The sequence below is a fragment of the Salvelinus fontinalis genome, chromosome 26 (genome assembly GCF_029448725.1).
Source record: "Salvelinus fontinalis isolate EN_2023a chromosome 26, ASM2944872v1, whole genome shotgun sequence".
NCBI classification, from domain to species: domain Eukaryota; kingdom Metazoa; phylum Chordata; class Actinopteri; order Salmoniformes; family Salmonidae; genus Salvelinus; species Salvelinus fontinalis.
In genome coordinates, this window is record NC_074690.1 from 21,086,475 (window position 1) to 21,113,253 (window position 26,779).

Genomic DNA, 26,779 nt, shown 5'->3' on the forward strand with positions numbered 1-26,779 from the left:
TGCAACAGACAAAACGTTTTGCAACAGAATCAGAGTAATGCATACACCCCAGTTAACACCCTCGAACTGGTCTCAAACTTCGGTAGCAGCCAAGCTGCACAGTCGACATGGCGACCGATTTAATAACGCAATATTTTCCTAAAGACAGATAAATCTTCCAAGTGTTTTGGAATGAGTGAGTAACTTGAGCATGTAATCGAAAAATGTTATGAACAGTTAACAAAGGCATGTTTAATTAACTAGCTATTTATTTTGGACGCCTAGTTTCTGAGATAGCCTAGCGTACTAATGCCAGCTAGCATAACTGAGAGCTAGCATTAGCGTCCCAGACAGCTCGCTAAGTACGTAGCAGTACGTTAGCTGGCTAGCTGCAATTTATTTGCCAACATTATTCAACCTGGTTTAGCGATTTGATTGCCACACCATTAGTAGCTAAAGTTAGCTAGTTAAATAATAGATGTTGAGTTAAGTAGACGTCTAAAAAACGAGCTAAATACCAAAACTAAATAGCTAGTTAGATACATAATATTAGATATTGCCACATGCAATTCTGGTTGGTTAGCTTGAACGATTCCCTTGCAGCTAGTCATTTGTTGTACTTGTAACTACTGTAGCTAACTAGCTAGTTATATAATTAGTTAGTTTTAAGTACATTCGTACGTTTGATGCATTTGTTGTTTCCATGTCAGTAATGAAACCATCTAACCTCAACTAGCTAACTGCTAACATAACGTCCCATCGCTAACGTTGTTTACCTAGTAACATAGCTAGCCAGTTATCTAACGTTAGCTAGCTAAAGTAACCTTAATTGACGCTCGAATTTAACGCCAAATATGTATCTACTTGCCAGGTAACTAGCCGTTATGTGATGATAATGTAACGTTGCGTGTTTAACTAGCTAATTGTTATTTTAAATAAAAACCAATATATTGATGTAGCTATATCCTGCATGATCAACTTGTTAGCTAAAACTGTTAGCTAGATCATTCTGCGCAGCATAGCTAGCTAACGTTAAGTTACCTCAAGCACAAACAGTAGTAACTAGCTACGCCTCCTCTTTGTCTACTACTTGCCAGGCCATAGGCTAACAACGCCAGTCGTTGTTTTGTTCGGTTATTTGGCCATGGGTTGCCAGCCATTTATTATTTATCTGAAGACTGAATTTCCTGGCTCTCTGAAAATTATTGAACCAGATGTAATCAGATAGTTGGTTAAAGCAGACACTGGATGGTGATCATACTAACTAACGTTATTCAGCTTGCCGGTGGATTGTCTTTTAAGCTAACCATTTTGAATTTGTAAGGGCATTGAACTGACCTTATTCACCTTGCTGGTGGATTGTCTTTTTAGCTAACCGTTTTGAATTTGTAAGGGCGTTGAACTCATTCGCCTGGTGCAGCTAACCAGCATATCTTATTTACTATAGACGTACATTTTTAAGTTAGCCATCATATTGTGCCTGGTATTATTTAATAATAAAATAATACAATTATATATATATATATATATATATATATATATATATATATATATATATATATATATATATATATATATATATATATATATATATATATATATATATATATATATAGAGAGAGAGAGAGAGAGAGAGAGAGAGATAGGTCAACGTTACTGTCAGTTATCTAATTGGCTATCTAACGAACATAACACTGACTGGCCAAGGGTTTTATCTAACGTTATTTTATTGTTGTAGCTAAATGTAACATTGCTTGCTTGACCTGTGCCAAGAAGATAAATTAGATCCACTATCAGCTCCTGAAGCTTGGGCTGTTTATATTATGTGGCCTGTAGGTATGTCATTTGTTGCCAGCCATAAATGTAAACAATGTTGGTTTGGGTCATCTGGGGTGTAATCATTAGTCCAAAGTTCAAACAGTTAGAGTTTCTATTGGACAAATTCAGGTGGGTCCCTCCCCGTTTGTTTCTGTTTGCTTCCTAGTGAATACACCCCTGATGTATCAAGGTAATTGGCTCAGCTAATGTCATTGTGCATGAGTCACTGTGTCAGTATTATCCACAGGCTATTAACCCACTATGATTGTATTCCTTCTCCCTTTCAGGATTTGTCACGTGACATGATGCGCATCCACGATGTGTGACAACGTTTGAAGAACAATTAAGTTCGGGAGAAAAATCTTGATTCCAGTGGAATCTTCCATATATTTTTTTCTTTGTAAAAAAAAAAAAAAAAAAACTGTCCAGTGATGCCTGTGCAAGCCCCACAATGGACGGAGTTCCTGCTGTGTCCCATCTGCACGCAGACGTTCGAGGAGACGGTGCGGCGGCCCATCTCGCTGGGCTGTGGCCACACCGTCTGCAAGATGTGCCTGAACAAGCTCCACCGCAAGGCCTGCCCCTTCGACCAGACAGCCATCGCCACCGACATCGAGCAGCTGCCGGTAAACACAGCCCTACTGCAGCTTGTGGGGGGACAGGTGAGTCTTGAGACCCGGTGAAGGGGAGTGGCTCAATCTATTTAGAATCTGTTCTTTACCCACCAGTGTTTTGATTTTAGATAGGGCGTCAGGGTCTCTAGGGTTAGGGATACAGGATGGTGGTTAACAACAGAGCACAAATGGGATGCTGGCCTTCTAGGCAGAGTTGCAAAGAAAAAGCCATATCTCAGACTGGTAAATAAAAGATTAACAATGGCAAAAGAACAGACACTGGACAGAGGAACTCTGCCTAGGAGGCCAGCATCCCGGAGTTGCCTCTTCACTGTTGACGTTGAGACTGGTGTTTTGCGGGTACTATTTAATGAAGCTGCCAGTTGAGAACTTGTGAGTCGTCTGTTTCTCAAACTAGACAATCTAATGAACTTGTCCTCTTGCTCAGTTGTGCACCGGGGCCTCCCACTCCTCTTTCTATTCTGGTTAGAGCCAGTTTGGGCAGTTCTGTGAAGAGAGTAGTACACAGCGTTGTACGAGATCTTCAGTTTCTTGGCAATTTCTCGCATGGAATAGCCTTCATTTCTCAGAACAAGAATAGACTGACGAGTTTCAGAAGAAAGTTCTTTGTTTCTGGCCATTTTGAGCCTGTAATCGAACCCACAAATGCTGATGCTCCAGATACTCAACTAGTCTAAAGAAGGACAGTTTTATTGCTTCTTTAATGAGCACAACAGTTTTCAGCTGTGCTAACATAATTGCAAAAGGGTTTTCTAATGAACAATTAGCCTTTTTAAAATGATAAACTTTGATTAGCTAACACAACATGCCATTGGAACACAGGAGTGATGGTTGCTGATAATGGGCCTCTGTATACATATGTAGATATTCCATTAAAAATCAGCCGTTTCCAGCAACAAGTCATTTACAACATTAACAATGTCTACACTGTATTTCTGATCAATTTTATGTTATTTAAATGGACAAACAATGTGCTTTTCTTTCAAAAACAAGGACATTTCTAAGTGACACCAAACTTTTGAACGGTAGTATATATACATTGGGGCAAAAAAGTATTTAGTCAGCCACCAATTGTGCAAGTTCTCCCACTTAAAAAGATGAGAGAGGCCTGTAATTTTCATCATAGGTACATTTCAACCATGACAGACAAAATGAGAAAAACAAATACAGAAAATCACATTGTAGGATTTTTAATGAATTTATTTGCAAATTATGGTGGAAAATAAGTATTTGGTCAATAACAAAAGTTTATCTCAATACTTTGTTATATACCCTTTGTTGGCAATGACAGAAGTCAAACATTTTCTGTAAGTCTTCACAAGGTTTTCACACACTGTTGCTGGTATTTTGGCCCATTCCTCCATGCAGATCTCCTCTAGAGCAGTGATGTTTTGGGGCTGTTGCTGGGCAACACGGACTTTCAACTCCCTCCAAAGATTTTCTATGGGGTTGAGATCTGGAGACTGGCTAGGCCACTCCAGGACCTTGAAATGCTTCTTACGAAGCCACTCATTCGTTGCCCGGGCGGTGTGTTTGGGATCATTGTCATGCTGAAAGACCCATCTTTCCTCTTCAATGCCCTTGCTGATGGAAGGTTTTCACTCAAATTCTCACGATACATGGCCCCATTCATTCTGTCCTTTACACGGATCAGTCGTCCTGGTCCCTTTGCAGAAAAACATCCCCAGAGCATGATGTTTCCACCCCCATGCTTCACAGTAGGTATGGTGTTCTTTGGATGCAACTCAGCATTCTTTGTCCTCCAAACACGACGAGTTGAGTTTTTACCAAAAGTTTCTATTTTGGTTTCATCTGACCATATGACATTCTCCCAATCTTCTTCTGGATCATCCAAATGCTCTCTAGCAAACTTCAGACGGGCCTGGACATGTACTGGCTTAAGCAGGGGGACACGTCTGGCACTGCAGGATTTGAGTCCCTGGCGGCGTAGTGTGTTACTGATGGTAGGCTTTGTTACTTTGGTCCTAGCTCTCTGCAGGTCATTCACTAGGTCCCCCCGTGTGGTTCTGGGATTTTTGCTCACCGTTCTTGTGATCATTTTGACCCCACGGGGTGAGATCTTGCGTGGAGCCCCAGATCGAGGGAGATTATCAGTGGTCTTGTATGTCTTCCATTTCCTAATAATTGCTCCCACAGTTGATTTCTTCAAACCAAGCTGCTTACCTATTGCAGATTCAGTCTTCCCAGCCTGGTGCAGGTCTACAATTTTATTTCTGGTGTCCTTTGACAGCTCTTTGGTCTTGGCCATAGTGGAGTTTGGAGTGTGACTGTTTGAGGTTGTGGACAGGTGTCTTTTATACTGATAACAAGTTCAAACAGGTGCCATTAATACAGGTAACGAGTGGAGGACAGAGGAGCCTCTTAAAGAAGAAGTTACAGGTCTGTGAGAGCCAGAAATCTTGCTTGTTTGTAGGTGACGAAATACTTATTTTCCACCATAATTTGCAAATAAATTCATAAAAAATCCTACAATGTGATTTTCTGGATTTTTTTTCTCATTTTGTCTGTCATGGTTGAAGTGTACCTATGATGAAAATTACAGGCCTCTCTCATCTTTTTAAGTGGGAGAACTTGCACAATTGGTGGCTGACTAAATACTTTTTTTGCCCCACTGTGTGTGTGTGTGTGTGTGTGTGTGTGTGTGTGTGTGTGTGTGTGTGTGTGTGTGTGTGTGTGTGTGTGTGTGTGTGTGTGTGTATGTATGTATGTATGTATGTATGTATGTATGTATGTATGTATGTATGTATGTATGTATGTATGTATGTATGTATGTATGTATGTATGTATGTATGTATGTATGTATGTATGTATGTATGTATATATATATATATATATATATATATATATATATATATATATATATATATATATATATATATATATATATATATATATATATATATATATATATATATATATATATATATATATATAGTACCAGTCAAAAGTTGAGACACACCTACTCATTCCAGTTTATTTTTTATTTTTATTTTTTTAAATATTTTCTACATTGTAGAAAAATAGTGAAGACATCAAAACTATGAAATAACACATGGAATCATGTAGTAACCAAAAACGTGTTAAACAGTAGCCACCCTTTGCCTTGATGACAGCTTTGCACATTCTTGGCATTCTCTCAACCAGCTTCATGAGGAATACTTTTCCAACAGTATTGAAGGAGTTCCCATATATGCTGAGCACTTGTTTGGCTGCTTTTCCTTCACACTGCGGTCTAACTCATCCCCAACCATCTCAATTGGGTTGAGGTCAGGTGATTGTGGAGGCCAGGTCATCTGATGCAGCATTCCACCACTCTCCTTCTTGGTCAAATAGCCCTTACACAGCCTGGAGGTATGTCGGGTTATTGTCCTGTTGAAAAACAAATGATAGTCCCACTAAGCGCAAACCAGATGGGATGGCGTATCGCTGCAGAATGTTGTGGTTGCCGTGCTGGTAAAGTGTGCCTTGAATTCTAAATAAATCACTGACAGTGTTACCAGAAAAGAACACCCACACCATCACACCACCTCTTCCATGCTTCACGGTGGGAACCACACATGCAGAGATCATCCGTTCACCTACTTTGTGTCTCACAAAGACACGGCGGTTGGAACCAAAAATCTCAAATTTGGACTCGTCAGACAGACCAAAGGACAGATTTCCACTGTTCTAATGTCCATTGCTTGTGTTTCTTGGCCCAAGCAAGTCTCTTCTTATTATTGGTGTCCTTTAGTAGTAGTTCCTTTGCAGCAATTCAACTATGAAGGCCTGATTTACACAGTTGATGTTGAGATGTGTCTGTTACTTGAACTCAGAAGCATTTATTTGGGCTGTAATTTCTGAGGCTGGTAACTCGAATTAACTTATACTCTGCAGCAGAGGTAACTCTGGGCCTTCCTTTCCTGTGGCGTTCCTCATGAAAGCCAGTTTCATCATAGCGCTTGATGGTTTTTGCAACTGCACTTGCAAAGTTCTTGAAAGTTCCGGATTGACTGACTTTCATGCAGTTTCTCTTTGCTTTTTTGAGCGGTTCTTGCCATAATATGGACTTGGTCTTTTACCAAATAGGGATATCTTCTGTATACCACCCCTACCATGTCACAACACAACTGATTGACTCAAATGCATTAAGAAGGAAAGAAGATCCACAAATGATCTTTTAACAAGGCACACCTGTTAATTGAAATGCATTCCAGGTGACTACCTCATGAAGCTGGTTGAGAGAATGCCAAGTGTGCAAAGCTGTCATCAAGGCAAAGGGTGGCTACTTTGGAGAATCTGAAATATAAAATATATTTTGATTTAACACTTTTTTGCTTACTTCATGATTCCGCATGTGTTATTTCATAGTTTTGATGTCTTCACTATTATATTACAATGTAGAAAATTGTAAAAAAATAAAGAAAAAGCCTTGAATGAGAGGTGTGTTAACTTTATACTGTGTGTGTATGTATGTGTGTGTATATATATATATATATATATATATATATATATATATAAATACAGTTGAAGTCGGAAGTTTACATACACCTTAGCCAAATACATTTAAACTCAGTTTTTCACAATTCCTGACATTTAATCCTAGTAAAAATTCCCTGTCTTAGGTAAGTTAGGATCACCACTTTATTTTAAGAATGTGAAATGTCAGAATAATAGTAGAGTGATTTATTTCAGCTTTTCTTTCTTTCATCACATTCCCAGTGGGTCAGAAGTTTACATACACTCAATTAGTATTTGGCAGCATTGCCTTTAAATTGTTTAACTTGCGTAAAACGTTTCAGGTAGCCTTCCACAAGCTTCCCACAATAAGTTGGGTGAATTTTGGCCCATTCCTCCTGACAGAGCTGGTGTAACGGAGTCAGCTTTGTAGGCCTCCTTGCTCGCACACACTTTTTCAGTTCTGCCCACAGATTTTCTTTAGGCCACTCCAATACCTTGACTTTGTTGTCCTTGAGCCATTTTGCCACAACTTTGGAAGTATGCTTGGGGTCATTGTCCATTTGGAAGACCCATTTGCGACCAAGCTTTAACTTTCTGACTGATGTCTTGAGATGTTGCTTCAATATATCCACATAATTTCCCTCCCTCATGATGCCATCTATATTGTGAAGTGCACCAGTCCCTCCTGCAGCAAAGCACTCCCACAACATGAACGCTGCCACCCCCATGCTTCACGATTGGGATGGTGTTCTTCGGCTTGCAAGCGTTCCCCTTTTTCCTCCAAACATAACGATGGTCATTATGGCCAAACAGTTCTATTTTTGTTTCATCAGACTAGGGGACATTTCTCCAAAAGGTACGATCTTTGTCCACATAAGCAGTTGCAAAGCGTAGTCTCGCTTTTTTATGGCGGTTTTGGAGCAGTGGCTTCTTCCTTGCTGAGCTGCCTTTCAGGTTGTGTCGATATAGGACTCGTTTTACTGTGGATATAGATACTTTTGTACCTGTTTCCTCCAGCATCTTCACAAGGTCCTTTGCTGTTCTGGGATTGATTTGCACTTTTCGCACCAAAGTACGTTCATCTCTAGGAGACAGAACGCGTCTCCTTCCTGAGCGGTATGACGACTGCCGTGGTCCCATGGTGTTTATACTTACATTTACATTACATTTAAGTCATTTAGCAGACGCTCTTATCCAGAGCGACTTACAAGTACATACATTCATACTTTTTTTTTTTTTTTTTGTACTGGCCCCCCATGGGAATCGAACCCACAACCCTGGCGTTGCAAGCGCCATGCTCTACCAACTGAGCCACACGGGGCTTGCGTACTATTGTTTGTACAGATGAACGTGGTACCTTCAGGCGTTTGGAAATTGCTCCCAAGGATGAACCAGACTTGTGGAGGTCATTTTTTTTCTGAGGTCTTGGCTGATTTCTTTTGATTTTCCCAAGATGTCAAGCAAAGAGGCACTGCATTTGAAGGTAGGCCTTGAAATACATCCACAGGTACACCTCCAATTGACTCAAATTATGTCAATTAGCCTATCAGAAGCGTCTAAAGCCATGACATCATTTTCTGGAATTTTCCAAGCTGTTTAACGGCACAGTCAACTTAGTGTATGTAAACTGCTGACCCACTGGAATTGTGATACAGTGAATTATAAGTGAAATAATCTGCCTGTAAACAATTGTTGGAAAAATGTATTGTGTCAAGCACAAAGTAGATGTCTTAACTGGCTTGCCAAAACGAAAGATTGTTAACATGCCATGTATTCTTTATTGGATGGGTTTTGTTGGCGTCGTAATGACATTGTAGTCAGCCAGTTATGGAATCAATAATTTTGTTGTGAGAGGACATTGCTCAGAAGGGTTTGGCGTGGAATTTGATGCAACGTTCATCTGTGAAGTTGCCAGGCGTTCTGCTAAGACACACTGTCTACCTACTTTTTCCCTCTTTAAAAAGTGAGAAGCTGTGATGATGAAATTTGATTAGACTTGACAAGTTTCAACACGTAGCCAGCCAAGTATGTCAATTACGCTTGGGCGGTGTATCACATATACCTTGTGCCTGGGGGCAATTCTGTGCTACGCCACTGCTTATAACTAAGTTAACTATCTAAAATGTGCCAAATAAATTGTCAGCTCAGGGCTCCAGCTATGCGTTTGGTTTCCTAACTTGCTAGCTTTGTCGCTAGCTTGCAAGATCAAGCCTCTTGGTTACATCAGAGACAAGCAATCCCCCCCTGGATCAAGATCCCTAAATTAGTTTTGTGTGTAAAACAACTTTTTTTTATATGTTTGGAATGAAATAGCGCTCCTTGCGCTGCTGGTAATCCTGTATACCCCGGTATGGTACAGGAACAGTATGAAAATCTGGGTACTACTCAAACCTAGTGTCATAATGGTATTATAGCTGTGAGGTGGGTCAGGTAATTTTTCTCTGCTCAGTGAGTGTTAGCCTGATGACTCACACTGCTATTATTATTTTTCTGCTCCTCTGTCTCTTGCTACATCATTTAGTCTGAGACTGCCATCATTGAAGTCGTTGGTTGTGACGAGGGCTATTGTACAAAGCAATCAACGATTTGTATTGTCTCTAACCAATCTGAGTATCAAAGCCAATGACACATTTTCAAACTGCTGCTTTACCCACATGTTCTGGCTCTGGCCCAACCCATTGGCTTTCTGGACCAATCAGACAGCCCCGAATGTGTTTGCATTTGGTGAAGGGTCAGGGAGGTACTCGGATCCAGACTCATTTTGGAGAAAACCGTCCGCAGGCGTCGCGTAGCATTTGCTTGGAGTCTGGTTAGCCAGGCAAAATGTCTGCCCATTGAATTACAATTATTCAAATTGTGTTGTGTTCCTTATGCACCCAACAAAATGAAGTGAACTGAAACAGGAGGGACTACCTGGACTTGCCTTCCCCAGACCAGCTTATTCCCATTCAGAGCAATCTATGGGTGGGTGGACTAGTGGCTATATTGGGTGTGCTGTTTGGAATGTTTGCATAATTGATGGTTATCACACCACACCTCAGAATTCTCCACCTTTTTCTAAGTTATACATATGATGCAACGCTTTTATTGAGCAACCATACTGTGTGGGTGGCCTGTGACATTCCTGTGGATGTTAGTGCTATGGCCATTTTAATTCCATGTCACTGCATATAGTGAATTTAGGGACTGCACGCTCAAAGCTCCAACACATAACTATTGATTATTAAGAAACCTAATTATATTATAAACTAATAATAACGTTATTTGTTCAATCATTTGACTGTAAATGAACCCAGTGACACGTTTACCAGCTCATCATCCTATTACAGGTGATGCGTGTTTTAATTTCCTATATTAATATACCATTATGCCTATGTGTCCTACCTCCAGGTTCCCAAGGTTCAGCCGGTGGCCCTGATCACCAGCCCAGAGGACTCACAGCACTATGAGGAGGCTAGGCAATGTGTAGAGGAGCTGGCCCTCTACCTCAAACCCCTCAGCAACAACAGAGGTAACATACACACCACACAAAAATGAACTAACTCTGACTTTGGACAATGATGACAATGCCACTCTCAATGGTGTGTGTCTGCCCCCCCCCCCCCTTCCGTCTCTCCCCAGGGGTGGGTCTAAGCAGCACAGCCCAGAGCATGCTGAGTCGGCCCATGCAGAGGAAGCTGGTGACCCTGGTCCACTGTCAGCTGGTGGAGGAGGAGGGCCGGGTGCGGGCCATGAGGGCAGCCAGGTCTCTAGGGGAGCGCACGGTCACAGAGCTCATCCTACAGCACCAGAACCCCCAGCAATTGTCATCCAATTTGTGGGCCGCCGTCCGGGCCCGGGGCTGCCAGTTCTTGGGCCCAGGTAAGATGAGAGGAAGTTACACACACGCCCTGACTATACCAGAGTTTCTCAAACCTCTCCTCGGAGAACCCCAACTGTTCCATTTGATCTATTCCATAGCTATCAGACCTGATTCAACTAGTGATCTAATCCTCAAGCCCTTGACTAGTTGAATCACTGCTAGTTCAGATCTACAACAAAATTGTGAGATGTTTGGGGGTCCACAAGGTGAGTTTCGAGAAATGCTGTCTTATACAATGACATTTACTAGTGTAAGTGTGTGTTTATGTTGTCTTATTTGCATAACTGTCTGAATTGATGTGTGTATTTGTGGTCTAATAATCCACCTGCTTCCTTCTCCCTCCCAGCCATGCAGGAGGAGGCTCTGAAGCTGGTGCTGCTGGCTCTGGAGGATGGCTTGGCCCTGTCCAGGAAGGTTCTGGTGCTGTTTGTGGTCCAGAGGTTAGAGCCACGCTTCCCCCAGGCCTCCAAGACCAGCATAGGCCACGTGGTGCAGCTCCTCTACAGGGCCTCCTGCTTCAAGGTAGGTCTGACTACCTGCATGACATACAGAAACGCAGACCTGGGTCTGGGTCATGTTCACTAGGCACCAAACAGGAAACCGGACGGAAACTAGGAGCTACTAACTGAACTTGTCCAACAAGAAGCATACATTTCTGTTTTCCGTTGCGCAGCATTTTTAAATGTTTGCTTCGGTGTGCCCCAGTGAACATGACCCAGCAAAGGCCTTGTGGTTCCCAAACATTTTTGTGCCATGACCTCCCAAAGTCTTTCTGGACCAGCTGCAACCAACCACCTGATCATGACCCACCATTTAGAGAAACCGTACCTTAATGTACCCCTCCCTCTCTCCACGGCTGCATAGGTGACCAAGCGCGACGAGGACTCGTCCCTGATGCAGCTGAAAGAGGAGTTCAGGACGTATGAGGCACTGCGGCGCGAACACGACTCCCAGATTGTGCAGATCGCCATGGAGGGTGGCCTCCGCATCGCTCCCGACCAGTGGTCCTCCCTGCTCTATGGGGACCAGTCCCACAAGTCCCACATGCAGTCCATCATCGACAAGGTGTGTGTTACTGGTCCTAGAAGTTGTTGTCATGTACATCAGGGTTCCCCAATTGGCATCCCACGGGTGATTTTTATTTTGCCCCCCAGGTTTTCTGAGCCCAAAAAATGAAATATTTTCATAAGTATTCCCACACATAAAAGAGAGATATATGTGATTGTATACAAATGTAAGCAAGGTTTGAAATTATTATGTTTTAGTCAAATATTATATATGTTTGGGCTTCTTGCGGTCAATTTGCAATCTACAAATTAGTTGTAATTATGGTCCAGCCCCCTGACCATCCATCCGCTCAAGAAACAAATCTGCCCGCCCTGAATCTAGTTGATGATCCCTGATGTACGTCGTATTGTTAATTACACAGGAGGCTGCCGAGGGGAGGACGGCTCATAATAATGGCTGGATCGGCGCAAATGGAATGGCATCAAACACCTGGAAACCATGGAAACCATGAGTTTGACGTATTTGATACCATTCCACTGATTCCTCTCCAGTCATTACCACGAGCCCGTTCTCCCCAATTAAGGTGTCACCAACCTCCTGTGTGGTTCAGTATCAACAAGGTGTGTGTGTCCGTTACTTATTCAGACACACATTCACACAAATCCCACGTTAACTCATGTAAACATCTGCTTATCAGTTTGAATTTGTCTGTATGACACACATGAAACCACATAAGAGACATTGTACTGAGCTTCCACTAAAGGAGCAGCCCTCTGTCAGGGGGTTCATTCTTGCTTCACAATAGAAAACATGTTATTTAAACCAATGCTAATAGGATCAAGGAGAACAGGAATGATCATATCCACACAAAGTGGTAGAAGATCCAGGTTCAGGCACTCAGATGCTGATAGGATTTACGTTAATCCTTTCCCATCCTGTGTCCCTCCAGTTGCAAACGCCAGCGTCGTTTGCCCAGAGCGTTCAGGAGCTGACCATCGCCTTGCAGAGGACGGGCGACCCCGCCAACCTTAACCAGCTCCGACCACACCTGGAACTACTGGCCAACATCGACCCTAGCCCCGGTGAGAGAGACACAGACACGCATGCTCAACACCTACATTCTTATTCTACCTTCTACAATGAATACAACTGAAAATAGAATTCAGACCAGACATACTGGGGTTGTATTCCATTCCCAAATGTTGCCACCTCCCTCAACCTCTCTTTTTCTGTTGTCCCCATTGTGGAACTGATAGGGCTAAAATGGATGAAAGCAGTACCAGGAACTATTGTTTTCCCCTTTTCAGCCCCATCAGATCAGTGAAGGGCAGGTAACACAGGCAGAGGGGAGAGGGAGCTTTCTCTAACTTTCTGCAATGAAATGCTGCCCAGTACTTTCCACTAGTTAAGTGGTCAAGAATCAATCAATCAGTGTAGAACAGGTTGGGTGTGTTTGTTATAGCTGCGCTCACGTGGATGTGGTCAAGGAGAAGTTGTGTTATCAGACTGATTCAAATTGGCATGACTCACTGGCCCTTAAGACTCATCTCACCCATGGATTTTGACCTATATGTCATTACAATCTTTCAGTATTGGACCATTTCATTTAATGATTCTGTTTTATTTCATAGTTTTGATGTCTTCACTATTATTCTACAATGTAGAAAATAGTAAAAAAAAAAAAAAAAAACTTGAAATGAGTAGGTGTGTCCAAACTTTTGACTAGTACTGTATATAACAGTACTGTAAATAAAAGAACATCCAGTATTTGACTGCACTGGGCCTTTAAGAGCCCTTTAAGCAATAGCCTATGTATGAAAGAGAGGGCGTGAAGACTATTTGTGTTGTTTAGTACTTTGCGTGCAATGCCTTTTCAATCATTTATATTGTAAAGTTATTGTTATTGCTGAAGACAGTCCCAGATGTCCAAGTTATCAGCATCACTATTATAATGTGTCTTATACTCCTTCATGTCAAGTATTTACTCATATCTCCCCTACCCTCTGGCTCTCTAGACGCCCCCCCTCCCATGTGGGAGCAGCTGGAGAAGGGTCTGGTGGCGGTGAAGACGGTGGTCCACGGCCTGGTGGACTTCATCCAGAACCACAGCAAGAAGGGAGCCGACCCACAACAGGTCCTTCTCACTCTGGCTCATTGTCACTGATCAGGGCCCGTATTCATACTGCGTCATACTGTCCATGTAACCTTATTAATTATGATCTAAATAAAAGGCTAAACTGATCCTGGATCAGCACTCCTACTTTGAGACGTTTTGTAAATACTGTTCCAGATATTTGGAATGTTGAACTTAAAAATGACACTATTATTTTATTGGATATGTTTTTCTGTCTCTAGCCTCCCCAGCACAGTAAATACAAGACGTACATGTGTCGGGACATGAAGCAGAAGGGGGGCTGTCCCCGAGGAGCCAGCTGTACCTTCGCCCACTCTCAGGAGGAGCTGGAGAAGTAAGTCCCCCTCCATCTTCAGAAATATATATTATATATACACTACTGTTCAAAAGTTTGGGGGTTTCGAAAGAAAAGCACATTGTTTGTCCATTAAATAACATCAAATGTATCAGAAATACAGTGTAGACATTGTTAATGTTGCAAATGACTATTGTAGCTGGAAATGGCTGATTCTTATGGAATATCTGCATAGGCGTACAGAGGCCCATTATCAGCAACCATCACTCCTGTGTTCCAATAGCACGTTGTGTTAGCTAATCCAAGTTTATCATTTTAAAAGGCTAATTAATCATTAGAAAACCCTTTTGCAATTATGTTAGCACAGCTGAAAACTGTTGTGCTAATTTAAAGAAGCAATCCAACTGGCCTTCTTTAGACTAGTTGAGTATCTGGAGCATCAGCATTTGTGGGTTCGATTACAGGCTCAAAATGGCCAGAAACAAAGAACTTTCTTCTGAAACTCGTCAGTCTATTCTTGTTCTGAGAAATGAAGGCTATTCCATGCGAGAAATTGCCAAGAAACTGAAGATCTCGTACAACGCTGTGTACTACTCCCTTCACAGAACTGCGCAAACTGGCTATAACCAGAATAGAAAGAGAAGTGGGAGGCCCCGGTGCAATTTTTTGAAAGAATTCGTTTACATCCTGGCATTTCTCCTTTGCACAGATAATCCATCCACCTGACAGGTGTGGAATATCAAGAAGCTGATTAAATGGCATGGTCATTACACAGGTGCAACTTGTGCTGGGGACATTAAAAAGCCATTCTAAAATGGGCAGTTCTGTCACACAACATAATGCCACAGATGTCTCAAGTTGAGGGAGCCTGCAATTGGCATGCTGACTGGAGGAATGTTCTACAGAGCGGTTGCCAGAGAATTTAATGTTAATTTCTCTACCATAAGCCGCCTCCAACGTTGTTTTAGAGAATTTGGCAAGACTTCCAACCCAGGACCTTCACATTCGGCTTTTTCGCCTGCGGGGTCGTCTGGGGAGGTGGAGGGGGGATGCTGAGGAATATTTCTGTCTGTAATAAAGCCCTTTTGTGGGGAAAAACTAATTCTAATTGGCTGGGCATAGCTCCCCAGTGGGTGGGCCTATGCCCTCCCAGGCCCACCCATGGCTACGCCCCTGCCAGTCATGGGAAATCCATAGATTAGGGCCAAAGTAATTTATTTCAATGACTGATTTCCTTCTATGAACTGGAAATCTGTAAAATATTTGAAGTTGTTCAATGTTGCGTTTTATATTTTTGTTCAGTATAAATTATTTAATTATATAAATATCCACATCTCACAACCAGCACCGTTTGAATTTAAATAATAAGACTCAATCATGGACACTCTTACAGACACTTGTGGCTGCTTTGTGTATTTTGTTGTCTCTACCTTCTTGCCCTTTGTGCTGTTGTCTGTGCCCAATAATGTTTGTACCATGTTTTGTGCTGCTACCATGTTGTGTTGCTACCGTGCTGTGTTGTCATCTGTTGCTGCTTTGCTATGTTGCTGTCTTAGGTCTCTCTTTATGTAGTGTTGTCTCTCTTGTTGTAGTGTGTGTTTTGTCCTATTTATATTGTATTTATTTTTAATCCCAGGCCTCCATCCCCTCAGGGGGCCTTTTGCATTTTGGTAGGCCATCATTGAAAATAAGAATTTGTTCTTAACTGACTTGCCTAGTTAAGTGAAGGTTAAATAAAAAATGGCACAAACTCTGCTCTCTCTTCCATTTGCATCATTGTACCCACATCGTATTTTGCTCAGATAACCTCATTCTTAGTTTATAGTCTATGGAGTTATTGCTTAGTAGGCCACTGTTTTAAAACCTATTCCGTTGGTGTAGATTCAACTATTTTTAATCTACAGTAGGATGACTTTTCTGTTTTTAAAGCCACTATATAACTACTGTGTTTTATGTTTATAGCAGGCCACCCAGGTCACAAGGATAAGTGATTATGTTTATAGCAGGCCACCCAGGTCACAAGGATAAGTGATTATGTTTATAGCAGGCCACCCAGGTCACAAGGATAAGTGATTATGTTTATAGCAGGCCACCCAGGTCACAAGGATAACTGTATTATGTTTATAGCAGGCCACCCAGGTCACAAGGATAACTGTATTTTATGTTCGTAGGTACCGGAAGATGAACAAGCGTTTGGCGGCTCGCCTCCCTGGCTCATCCGGCCTGCTGTCGGATGACTGTCTCCCTCTGGACATGGGGGTGACTCGGAAACCCTCGCCCCTTACCAACGGCTCAGCTGGACACCCCATGCCCCAGCTCATCACTCGCGGCACGGACGGCGTGACCTACGACCTGTTGTGCAAGCCCAAGATGGACGGCGGGAGCAGCAGCTCCCCGGGATCGCCCCCTGACTTGTAAGTAGGAAACCCACTTACGAGTTTTAGCTATAAAATCTGGCACTTTTCTTCTTACATTGATGCAAAAACTTATTGTAGCATTATTCAGAGCTCTGTTTTTCTTCCCTCAGTCTGGATTCAGGGCCCAAACAAGGGTTCCTCCAGCCTCCCCTTGCCATGGGCCACCCCAGGGGGCCAGGCGACCCCATGCCCAAACAGATGCCCGTAGGTGTGATGCCCCGGGGGCCTCAGATGTACCCCCAGCAGTTGCCTGACATGTACTACTCCGACTCACGCCCATTGCCCTCCGCCTCCCAGTACGAGCCTTCGCAGTACCCCCAAGGTGATGCTGAACGTTGATGAAACGTTTTATGTTGTTCAAATGTTTGTTTGTTTTCATTTATTTTATTTGATGGCAAACATTTTCTGTTTTATTATTTCCCAGCAACTGATTTCAGCTCTGTCAATAGAAAATGTGTTTTGAACCTATGATTTTGCTAAATTACCAATATGAACTTAAAACGTGTAAAGAAAATCAACATGTCAATGTGTCCCCCTCTGTCCTCCAGGTTACCCCTACCAGCAGCCCCCCCAGTACTCCACCCAGCGCTACATCCGAAACCTCCCTGCCCCCAGCGAGCCCGCTGGACCACCCTACCAGGAACCCTATCCCGGCTATGGCCCTCCTGAGCGCCCTTACCCAGCTCCCCACTCCGGCCCCCCCTACTCCTACCTTCCCCACTATGACACCCGGGGCCGCCATGGCCCTTACCCTGGCCCCCAGCCATACCCCTCGCAGAGGGACGACATGGTCCGGATGAGCCCTGCTCCCCTGGACATGCCCCCTAACCACCACTACCAACAGGAGCAGCCGGCCAGGGAGAGGTACCCCCCAGAGGGGTACTACCCAACTGGGGCCCAGCCCCAATCCATGAGGTCCAACGTCAGGGTGAGTTTGGTTTCTCCACAATCTGTCATATTTCTCTGTGTACGTCCGTGGTCAGCAACCCAGGTATATAGACTTTTTGTTCAGGCCAACAGTAAAACCCTATTCAACCTGAGTAAAGTCTTGATGAGCAGTTGATCAGTTGAATCAGGGTGTGTTAGTACTGGGTTTAGAAAACAGCTAACGCACCCTGTGACACTCCAGGATGGAGGTTGGTGATCATTGGTGAACATATACACTGACTGACTACTATGTAGTTGTTGTCTTGTGAGCTGCAGCTTCCTTGAGATTTACACTTGTCTCTTTAGTTGACCAGAAGTCTGGTATATTTAATCGTTTTATTGATAGTATGCATTTTTATATGCGTGGTACTAATCATTAATATGCAGGTAGTTTAGTATCATTATGGAAATACTGAGTATTACACCCCTCAACATCCACTACACCCCATATACCCCTCAACACGTCTGATAAACTGTGTCCTGTGGTGTACTATGTAGGAGCAGTACAGACGCTCCTCCCAGCCCAGCCTGGACTACCTGCACCACCGCCGCAAGGAGCTGATGGCCCAACTAGAAGAGAGGAAGGTCATCTCCCCACCACCCTTCGCTGCCTCCCCCACCCTTCCCCATGCCTTCCCTAGTGACTACCCCCCAGAGGTAAGACCAACACACACAACTTAGGTCACTCAGGGTCAACACATTAAAACAGAGGTTCTCAAAGTGGGTTCTATTTCAGTCTAATCGGTTCGACATCTCACTATGGGACGGTGTGTAAACCAACTAACTCGAGGTAGAACTCACGGCTGGGTTATCTTCTATGGGGGAATGTTAAAGGGATGGTACTTCAATGCTGGGTAACACACTGAAGAAAAAGCACCGTTCGTGCTAGCCAAACAAACCAAATGGCAGTTTAGCCCAGTGGTTGCTAGCTAAAACACTGTGGGCACTGACAGATAGCTAGAGACCCTGGGTAGAAGTAGCAAATAATTGTGAGAACCTGCTATTGTGTGTAGGCCAGGCAACAGGTGTACTGTAGCTAGCCGACGACAAAAGGCGCTGCTAACAAACTGAGGTAACTTCACTCGATAAAGTGAAGCTGCTGATAGCAGAATTCCTGAAAATACTAAATTAGACACTCAATGCTCTGTGGTGGGGTGGTATCCCACACCGAGAGGAACAGTTAAGTTGAGAAGAAAGCTGCTTAACGGGCTAGTAACCAGATAGTAACCAAATAGACATGTGAAGTGACGTAGAATGAGGAAACCAGAGCAGTGCAGAGTGTTATATAGACACGCAGGGTGTACACCCACAAAACTCTGATTGGCCTGTTGGGAAAGATTTGATTAAGGCTTCAACCAATGACCCACAAAAGAGGGCGTGTCGCATAGTGAGGTGTCTTCATTTCCTTCAGAGAACCGGGGTTACATAACGCAACGCGGCAGGATCTGAAAAATATACTATATTACTAACAACATATTAAGTGACATTTGGCCAAGAATTCTGTGGAATGTGTGTAATACAATGTAATATCTTGAATCAACAATCTATGTTCTTAACCCTGGGCAACATGGGCCTGGGAGGCTACCAGGGATATTGGTATCCACAGTACAATTATCACTTTTTCCACTCTAAACTATTCCCCAAAACTATTTTACATAAATACACTGTAATTTAAGCTTTAAAGCTGCAACAACAAAAAATATCTCATGAAAATATTTGTAGAATTGTTGGAAATTATCTTGAGAACTGCAACATTTTCTCTGATGCCAAGAGGCCTTTTTAAATGTTCTATCCCAGGCTCAGTCAATAGACTTGGTTTGTCCAGCCATGAACTGCAAACGTCATAATACAACTCCTTGTAGAATATTTTTTATTGCACTCGAGTTGTGTTCTGATTATGAGAGTTCCCTGATAAATTTGCTCTCACAAAATGGGTCCCCAGCCCAAAAAGTTTGAGAACCCCTACATTAAGGAGTCAGAGCTCTGCGTGGTACAGACCAAAAACAAACCGTTACTGTTGACAAGGGTAAGCCTTCCTAACTCCCAACTGGGAGGATTAAGGTCATGACATTATCTAATTGGGAAGTTGAACTATAATCATTTTATAGCATTTACAAAACAGGGCTTTTGATGCTGTTTTAGCTATGACACTCATTTATCTAGCGACGACCCTGTTTCACAAATTTTATACTATTTTATATTATTCTGCCCTGTATGACACTTTTCTAAAATGCCTTTTAGCACGTTCAAGTTATGTTTCCAAGTTAGCATTGCTGTACAGTGTTGTTAGCGTTGCTGTACAGTGTTGTTAGCGTTGCTGTACAGTGTTGTTAGCGTTGCTGTACAGTGTTGTTAGCGTTGCTGTACAGTGTTGTTAGCGTTGCTGTACAGTGTTGTTAGCGTTGCTGTACAGTGTTGTTAGCGTTGCTCTACAGTGTTGTTAGCGTTGCTCTACAGTGTTGTTAGCGTTGCTCTACAGTGTTGTTAGCGTTGCTCTACAGTGTTGTTAGCGTTGCTCTACAGTGTTGTTAGCGTTGCTCTACAGTGTTGTTAGCGTTGCTCTACAGTGTTGTTAGCGTTGCTCTACAGTGTTGTTAGCGTTGCTCTACAGTGTTGTTAGCGTTGCTCTACAGTGTTGTTAGCGTTGCTATACAGTGTTGTTAGCGTTGCTGTACAGTGTTGTTAGCGTTGCTGTACAGTGTTGTTAGCGTTGCTGTACAGTGTTGTTAGCGTTGCTGTACAGTGTTGTTAGCGTTGCTCTACATTGTTGTTAGCGTTGCTCTACAGTGTTGTTAGCGTTGCTCTACAGTGTTGTTAGCGTTGCTCTACAGTGTTGTTAGCGTTGCTCTACAGTGTTGTTAGCGTTGCTCTACAGTGTTGTTAGCGTTGCTCTACAGTGTTGTTAGCGTTGCTCTACAGTGTTGTTAGCGTTGCTCTACAGTGTTGTTAGCGTTGCTCTACAGTGTTGTTAGCGTTGCTCTACAGTGTTGTTAGCGTTGCTCTACAGTGTTGTTAGCGTTGCTCTACAGTGTTGTTAGCGTTGCTCTACAGTGTTGTTAGCGTTGCTGTACAGTGTTGTTAGCGTTGCTGTACAGTGTTGTTAGCGTTGCTCTACAGTGTTGTTAGCACGAGTAACTTACTAACACAACGGTGTCTGCCTCCATAGTATGGGGAGGAAAGCTCCAAAGCCTTTGGGAAGTGCAGGGAGTCGGACTACGCGGGCCAGTATTCTCCCTGGTCCTGTGACACTATCGGCTCCTATATTGTCACCAAGGACGCCAAGCCCAAAGACATCATGGCGCCCGGCGCCATGGAGATGATGGTGAGTGACAGCTGGAATAGTGGCGGCGTGTCTTAGTGAGTTTCTGAAAGTATTACTGGTTCAGTTATCACAGGAGCAATATTGAAAATGTGCTTGATTAGGAGGATTTTAGCTTTCATTCGGCCCTTCTACCATCCCTTTTTCTTCTCATTCTTTCTCCCTTCCTGTCGTCTCTCTCTTTTCCTCCTTCACCATCTTCCCACCCCCTCTTTCTCCCCTATTCGTTTTTCTGATTCGCTCTGCATGAGAGCATCTGTTAACTTGCTAGTTGTTCTGTCCATTTTGTCATTATTGTATTTCACTCTGGATGAATGTCTGCTAAATGTCCCCCCACAATCTCACCCACACATCCATACCTTTATTTTTCTCCCCCATCTATCTGTAGAATGTCTGTTAAATTATGTTAAATTGAGGGCCTGCTACTCTTACTGACTAAATGAGTGGCCTGCTAAATGACACTTCTACATTCTGCCCCTCTAGAATGTGGATGGTAAAGGTCTACGGGGGGAGCCCTCCATGGAGGCCCAGTCCAGACGGGGAGCGGAGGTAAAAGACGACGACCCCATCATCCCCTTCGGCCCCCAGCCCACCGTGTCGCGCTTCGGGGCCATCTCACGCACCTCCAAGACAGGCTACCAGACGACAGGCCCCGTGCAGGCCATGGCCTCCGCCCAGGGACCCAAACACATGGCCGGTAGGGAGACCAATCAACTTACTTACAACTTTACTTCGATCAATCTGTCATCTGGGTTGAGCTCATTAGAGGTCGCAACGGAGACTTTAGTAAATGAGCATATTGGACAATTTAATATGACCGAGTCGAAACCGTGTTTAAGACATACGATTTAACGTGTCGTTGTCCGCCCACAGCGGAGTTCTCCTATGGGCACCACGGAGGCTGGGGTGGCTCCTCCTACCCCTCCCACCAGACTGGCTCCTCCTCTCAGGGACACTTCAGTGAAAAGTACTGCCAAACACTCTCATCACTGCATCCATCCATCCATCTTTTAATGTGTTATGTATAAGTAACTCTGATGGCTTGGGTCTCTTCTTCCCTCTCCCAGGCTGTCTATGCCAGCTCAGGACAGAGAGCATCTGAAGATTGAGCTCCAACAGGTCAACCAGCAGATCACCCAACAGACCCAGATCCATGGCATGGAGGTGGGTATTCTCACAAACACACACAGATATGGGACAAACACAACTTTTTGCATTGAAAACATTTAAGGCAAAGACTTTTTGTGTGGGGGCAACCAAGCGTGTGAGTAATGGTAGGAAGGGGTTTTTCGTTGGGAAAAGACTGACCTGATTTCCCCATCCTCAGAGGGAGGTCAGTGCCCTGGCGGCACAGCCCTCCCAACCATGTCAGAACCAGGGCCAGCAGGGGAAGTGGCCCGGTCCAGTGGGGGTTTCCAGCAACGCTGCCTTGGTGTCCAGCGAACAGCTCAGCATGGAGCTGCACCAGGTGGAGAGGGAGATTGGCAAGAGGACCTGCCGGGTGGCCATGGTGCGGGAGAGATGGAGGGGAGAACTGTAGTTTGTCTGCCTGTTATCAAATCAAGTTTATTTTATATAGCCCTTCGTACATCAGCCAATATCTCGAAGTGCTGTACAAAAACCCAGCCTAAAACCCCAAACAGCAAGCAATGCAGTTGTAGAAGCACGGTGGCTAGGAAAAACTCCCTAGAAAGGCCAAAACCTAGGAAGAAACCTAGAGAGGAACCAGGCTATGAGGGGTGGCCAGTCCTCTTCTGGCTGTGCCGGGTGGAGATTATAACAGAACATGGCCAAGATGTACAATGGGAATTACAATGGGAATTCTTTGGCTCTGCTCACAACACCCTATAGCAGTGGTTCTCAATCCTGGTCCTGGGGAGCCCAACGGGTGCACATTTAGATTTTTGCCCTAGCACTACTCACCTGACTCAACTTATCATCTGGCTTTGATTTGAATCACGTGTGTAGTGCTGGCGGGCGTACAGGTGGGCGGACACGGACAAACGGGTGTACAGGCGGGCGGGGACGGACAAACAGGCGGATGGGCACGGGCGTACAGGTGGGCGGGTGCGGGCGGACGGACACGGGCAAACGGGCGTTCAGGCGGGCGGGCACGGTCAGAAACGGGCGCGCGGACGGGCAAGCGAGCGGACAGGCGCGGGCGGGCGGACAGAAATGGGCGAGCGGACGGACAGGTGCGGACGGAGGGACAGACAGGCAGGCAGATTGACAGGCACAGACAGGCGTGCCACTGTGAGCTGACAGTGTATTGATATGGTCTCTACAGGACAGCCAGGTGGCTCATGAAGTCCAGTACAAGATGAAGGCTGCACAGAATGGCCAGCAGGACCACAAGACCCAGCTGGAGGAGATTGCTCTGGCCCTCGGGTGAGTGAACACACATACACACACCTCAGCAGGACAGCACGTCATTGTACATGGAATGATCTTATGATCGTAACCCTCTCTCTGTCGCACTCTCTGTCTGTCGCTTTCTCTCCTCGCCCTCTCTCTCTCTCTCCTCTCTCTCTCCTCGCTCTCGTCCTCGTTCTCGTCCTTGCTCTCGCCCTCTCTCCTCGCCCTCTCTCCTCGCTCTCTCCCACTCTCCTCGCTCTCTCCCACTCTCTTCGCTCTCTCCTCGCTCTCGCCCTCTCTCCTCGCTCTCGCCCTCTCTCCTCGCTCTCGCCCTCTCTCCTCGCTCTCGCCCTCTCTCCTCGCTCTCGCCCTCTCTCCTCGCTCTCGCCCTCTCTCCTCGCTCTCGCCCTCTCTCCTCGCTCTCGCCCTCTCTCCTCGCTCTCGCCCTCTCTCCTCGCTCTCGCCCTCTCTCCTCGCTTTCGCCCTCTCTGCTCGCTCTCGGCCTCTCTCCTCGCCTCGCTCTCGCCCTCTCTCCTCGCTCTCGCCCTCTCTCCTCGCTCTCGCCCTCTCTCCTCGCTCTCGCCCTCTCTCCTCGCTCTCGCCCTCTCTCCTCGCTCTCGCCCTCTCTCCTCGCTCTCGCCCTCTCTCCTCGCCCTCTCTCCTCGCTCTCGCCCTCTCTCCTCGCTCTCGCCCTCTCTCCTCGCTCTCGCCCTCTCTCCTCGCTCTCGCCCTCTCTCCTCGCTCTCGCCCTCTCTCCTCGCTCTCGCCCTCTCTCCTCGCTCTCGCCCTCTCTCCTCGCTCTCGCCCTCTCTCCTCGCTCTCGCCCTCTCTCCTCGCTCTCGCCCTCTCTCCTCGCTCTCGCCCTCTCTCCTCGCTCTCGCCCTCTCTCCTCGCTCTCGCCTCGCTCTCGCCCTCTCACCTCGCCCTCACTCTCGCTCTCGCCCTCTCTCCTCGCTCTCGCCCTCTCTCCTCGCTCTCGCCCTCTCTCCTCGCTCTCGCCCTCTCTCCTCGCTCTCGCCCTCTCTCCTCGCTCTCGCCCTCTCTCCTCGCTCTCGCCCTCTCTCCTCGCTCTCGCCCTCTCTCCTCGCCCTCTCTCCTCGCCCTCTCTCCTCGCTCTCGCCCTCGCTCTCGCCCTCTCTCCTCGCTCTCGCCCTCTCTCCTCGCTCTCGCCCTCTCCTCTCCTCGCTCTCGCCCTCTCCTCTCCTCGCTCTCGCCCTCTCCTCTCCTCGCTCTCTCCTTGCTCTCTCCTCTCCCTTTCTTCTCGCTCTCGCCCTCACTCTCTCCGCTCTCTCCTCGCTCTCGTTCTCTCTCCTCGCTCTCTCTCGCTCGCTCTCGCCCTCTCTCCTCGCTCCTTTCTCTCGCGCTCTCTCTCTCTCGGTGTGTGTAGTGAGGTATCTAATGGCTCCAGCGGTCTAGGTCAGGATGGTGGTGTGGGCGGAGCCATGTTGTCACTGACCAATAAAGCGTCTTCGCTCAGCCTGTGTACTGAGCCGGGGCCCGGAGTCTCAGAGCTGCAGAAGAACGGTGTGGTCCATTCCTGCTCCTAGACCACACACACAACACCTACTCAGACACTGTGGTGTAAAACATACAGACAGAAGATGAGCAGTATCTGCTGTGATAGGAGTTTTTCTTTCTTTTTTTGTTCTGTGAATGAGCTTTCTTTTTTTTACTTTCATTGCCTGGAAACCAGGGCATTTGATAACATTTATTTTTTTGTTTTCTTTTCTCTTACTGGGACGATAAAACAAGCCTCTCAAAGTAATGGAAAAGCAGATGATGATGATGATGATGATAATTGTTCAGAGGGCTATCCCCCTACATAGACATCACATACCAAGACCCATTGTAGATCGATCGGTAGAGTATTTCTCAATTCTCCCCCTCTGTGTCTTTGTTCCCATTACGAGGCACATTAAGGGTAAGCAGCTTGCAGGGACCTTAAGACCCCAAATACTAAATCAATAACGGTATCATAAGTCTTGGTGTTTATGACAGTTATGTCAGCGGTCGTACGCATCACATAAGTATCTGTTATAATCCATTATAGCCTGATATGACAGTTGTTGATAGTTTCCAATACCTTTGACAGCTTACGAAGGCAATTATAACCAATTATAGTCAGTATAGTAACTGTTCCGTAACTGTTCAGTTCGCGTTCAGTAATATAAGTGTTGTAACCGCTAGTGTTCAGGAATACACCACCCCCAGAATCGTAAAACGTGGTTGACCAGATGAGGCAGGCCAGGGAAAGGGGGAGTGAAGATGTTCCGCCAATCTTCAGAACCAAACGAGACTAGGCCGCTTCAAGCCACATGAGACCACATGAGAAGTCTGATTTTATTAGTGCATTTTATGAATACATCATATCTGTTTCATACTTGAAAAGCAGTATATTATTAACCAAAGCATTCTGTTTTAAAGATTGCAAAATGAATCTTTTTGATAATGAGCTTTCCTCATGTTTTCTATAAGGGAACCTACTATGTGCTTCTCGTGGGATGTAGTGTGACTTGCTGCTGGCCGTGGAAATGTCTGTTGTACTGATGGGCTGGAATTCAATCAAACCTGCAGTGTGGAAAATGCACTCAAGGGAGTGTAATAAGTGTTAACACAGTTCTAGAAAACATGCATTTTCACATTGTAGGAACATTTTCCTCGGTGCAAAATGAATTGATGTGTGGATGGAATCATATGGGGTGATAGTTTTGATCTTCCTCAGAACTCCTCATCTGGTTATCCTCCCCATTGGGATTATCTTGTCATTGGTTCTCTTTAACTTCTATGAAGTTACTTTCCCTTTTTTTTCTTCTCTCGCTCACATAAATCGCCGTTAAGGGGCTGTGGACTACCTGAACGCTGGTCCGTTATTGGAGGGGAAGTGAGAAATGGATTAATATGCAAAAAAAATGTATCATCTTTGTCTTAATACATGTAGAAAGTGGCTGTAGTCTGCCAAACAATAATTTCAATGGTTTGTGCGTCTCAATCATCAACGAAAGAATGGCGAATTGTCTTAAAAAATAAAAAATTGTCATCTTACGAGCTTACTTTAAAAAAATCCTTCTATTCCATTTGTTTTTAACCACATACTATTAGTTCATTTTAGAACAAGTCAGGATCGAGACACATATTCAGTGGATTAGTAGATTCAAGACCAGAATCTTGGGCCTCAACCTGGCGAGGTTTAAAGCAAGCAGCCAGAAAGTCTTGCCCCTCAAAGCCTCTGCCCAAAGTCTTACCCAACCTTCAATTTGAAAACTTTTAGTGCAAACTTTCATGATATTTTTCACAATATAGTTTTATATAGTATTATTATCATCATTATCATTCCATTATTGTTGCTTTCCCTGTCCTGGAAATTGTTGGCGCTCGTTAAGGAGCGCTCTCCCTTTTGTAAACAATCCTCATGATTGGCCATCGAAAAGAGTTGTTCTGAAATGCAAAAAGGTGGGTCCTGGTGCTCAAACGGTTAACGATAAGTATAGAGGTGACGATCAGGGTTCATAGTTTGGGGAAGGGGAAATACAGCTTTTTGTCTGGGTTTAAGGTGTGTGTGGGGGGGGGGG

General features: G+C 44.8%; 1 protein-coding gene across 3 annotated transcripts in view; it reads left to right on the forward strand.

Annotated features, from left to right (window-relative positions):
• Positions 1 to 26,779, forward strand: part of rc3h1b (ring finger and CCCH-type domains 1b) — a 26,912-nt gene extending 133 nt beyond the window's left edge. The window contains exons 1-20 of one of the 3 annotated variants that reach the window (XM_055882977.1): positions 70 to 175; positions 2,085 to 2,459; positions 10,284 to 10,404; positions 10,515 to 10,754; positions 11,102 to 11,277; positions 11,620 to 11,820; positions 12,713 to 12,845; positions 13,779 to 13,897; positions 14,119 to 14,231; positions 16,364 to 16,606; positions 16,720 to 16,931; positions 17,158 to 17,537; positions 18,035 to 18,193; positions 20,703 to 20,858; positions 21,339 to 21,552; positions 21,729 to 21,822; positions 21,923 to 22,019; positions 22,183 to 22,365; positions 23,143 to 23,243; positions 24,598 to 26,779. In XM_055882977.1, the coding sequence (XP_055738952.1) occupies positions 2,229 to 2,459; positions 10,284 to 10,404; positions 10,515 to 10,754; positions 11,102 to 11,277; positions 11,620 to 11,820; positions 12,713 to 12,845; positions 13,779 to 13,897; positions 14,119 to 14,231; positions 16,364 to 16,606; positions 16,720 to 16,931; positions 17,158 to 17,537; positions 18,035 to 18,193; positions 20,703 to 20,858; positions 21,339 to 21,552; positions 21,729 to 21,822; positions 21,923 to 22,019; positions 22,183 to 22,365; positions 23,143 to 23,243; positions 24,598 to 24,757 (3,333 nt within the window). In that variant the 5' untranslated portion in view covers positions 70 to 175; positions 2,085 to 2,228 and the 3' untranslated portion in view covers positions 24,758 to 26,779. Of the gene's footprint in view, positions 1 to 69; positions 176 to 2,084; positions 2,460 to 10,283; positions 10,405 to 10,514; positions 10,755 to 10,864; positions 10,962 to 11,101; positions 11,278 to 11,619; positions 11,821 to 12,712; positions 12,846 to 13,778; positions 13,898 to 14,118; positions 14,232 to 16,363; positions 16,607 to 16,719; positions 16,932 to 17,157; positions 17,538 to 18,034; positions 18,194 to 20,702; positions 20,859 to 21,338; positions 21,553 to 21,728; positions 21,823 to 21,922; positions 22,020 to 22,182; positions 22,366 to 23,142; positions 23,244 to 24,597 lie in introns of those variants that run through there. The other 2 variants (XM_055882978.1, XM_055882979.1) reach the window with 2 other exon arrangements.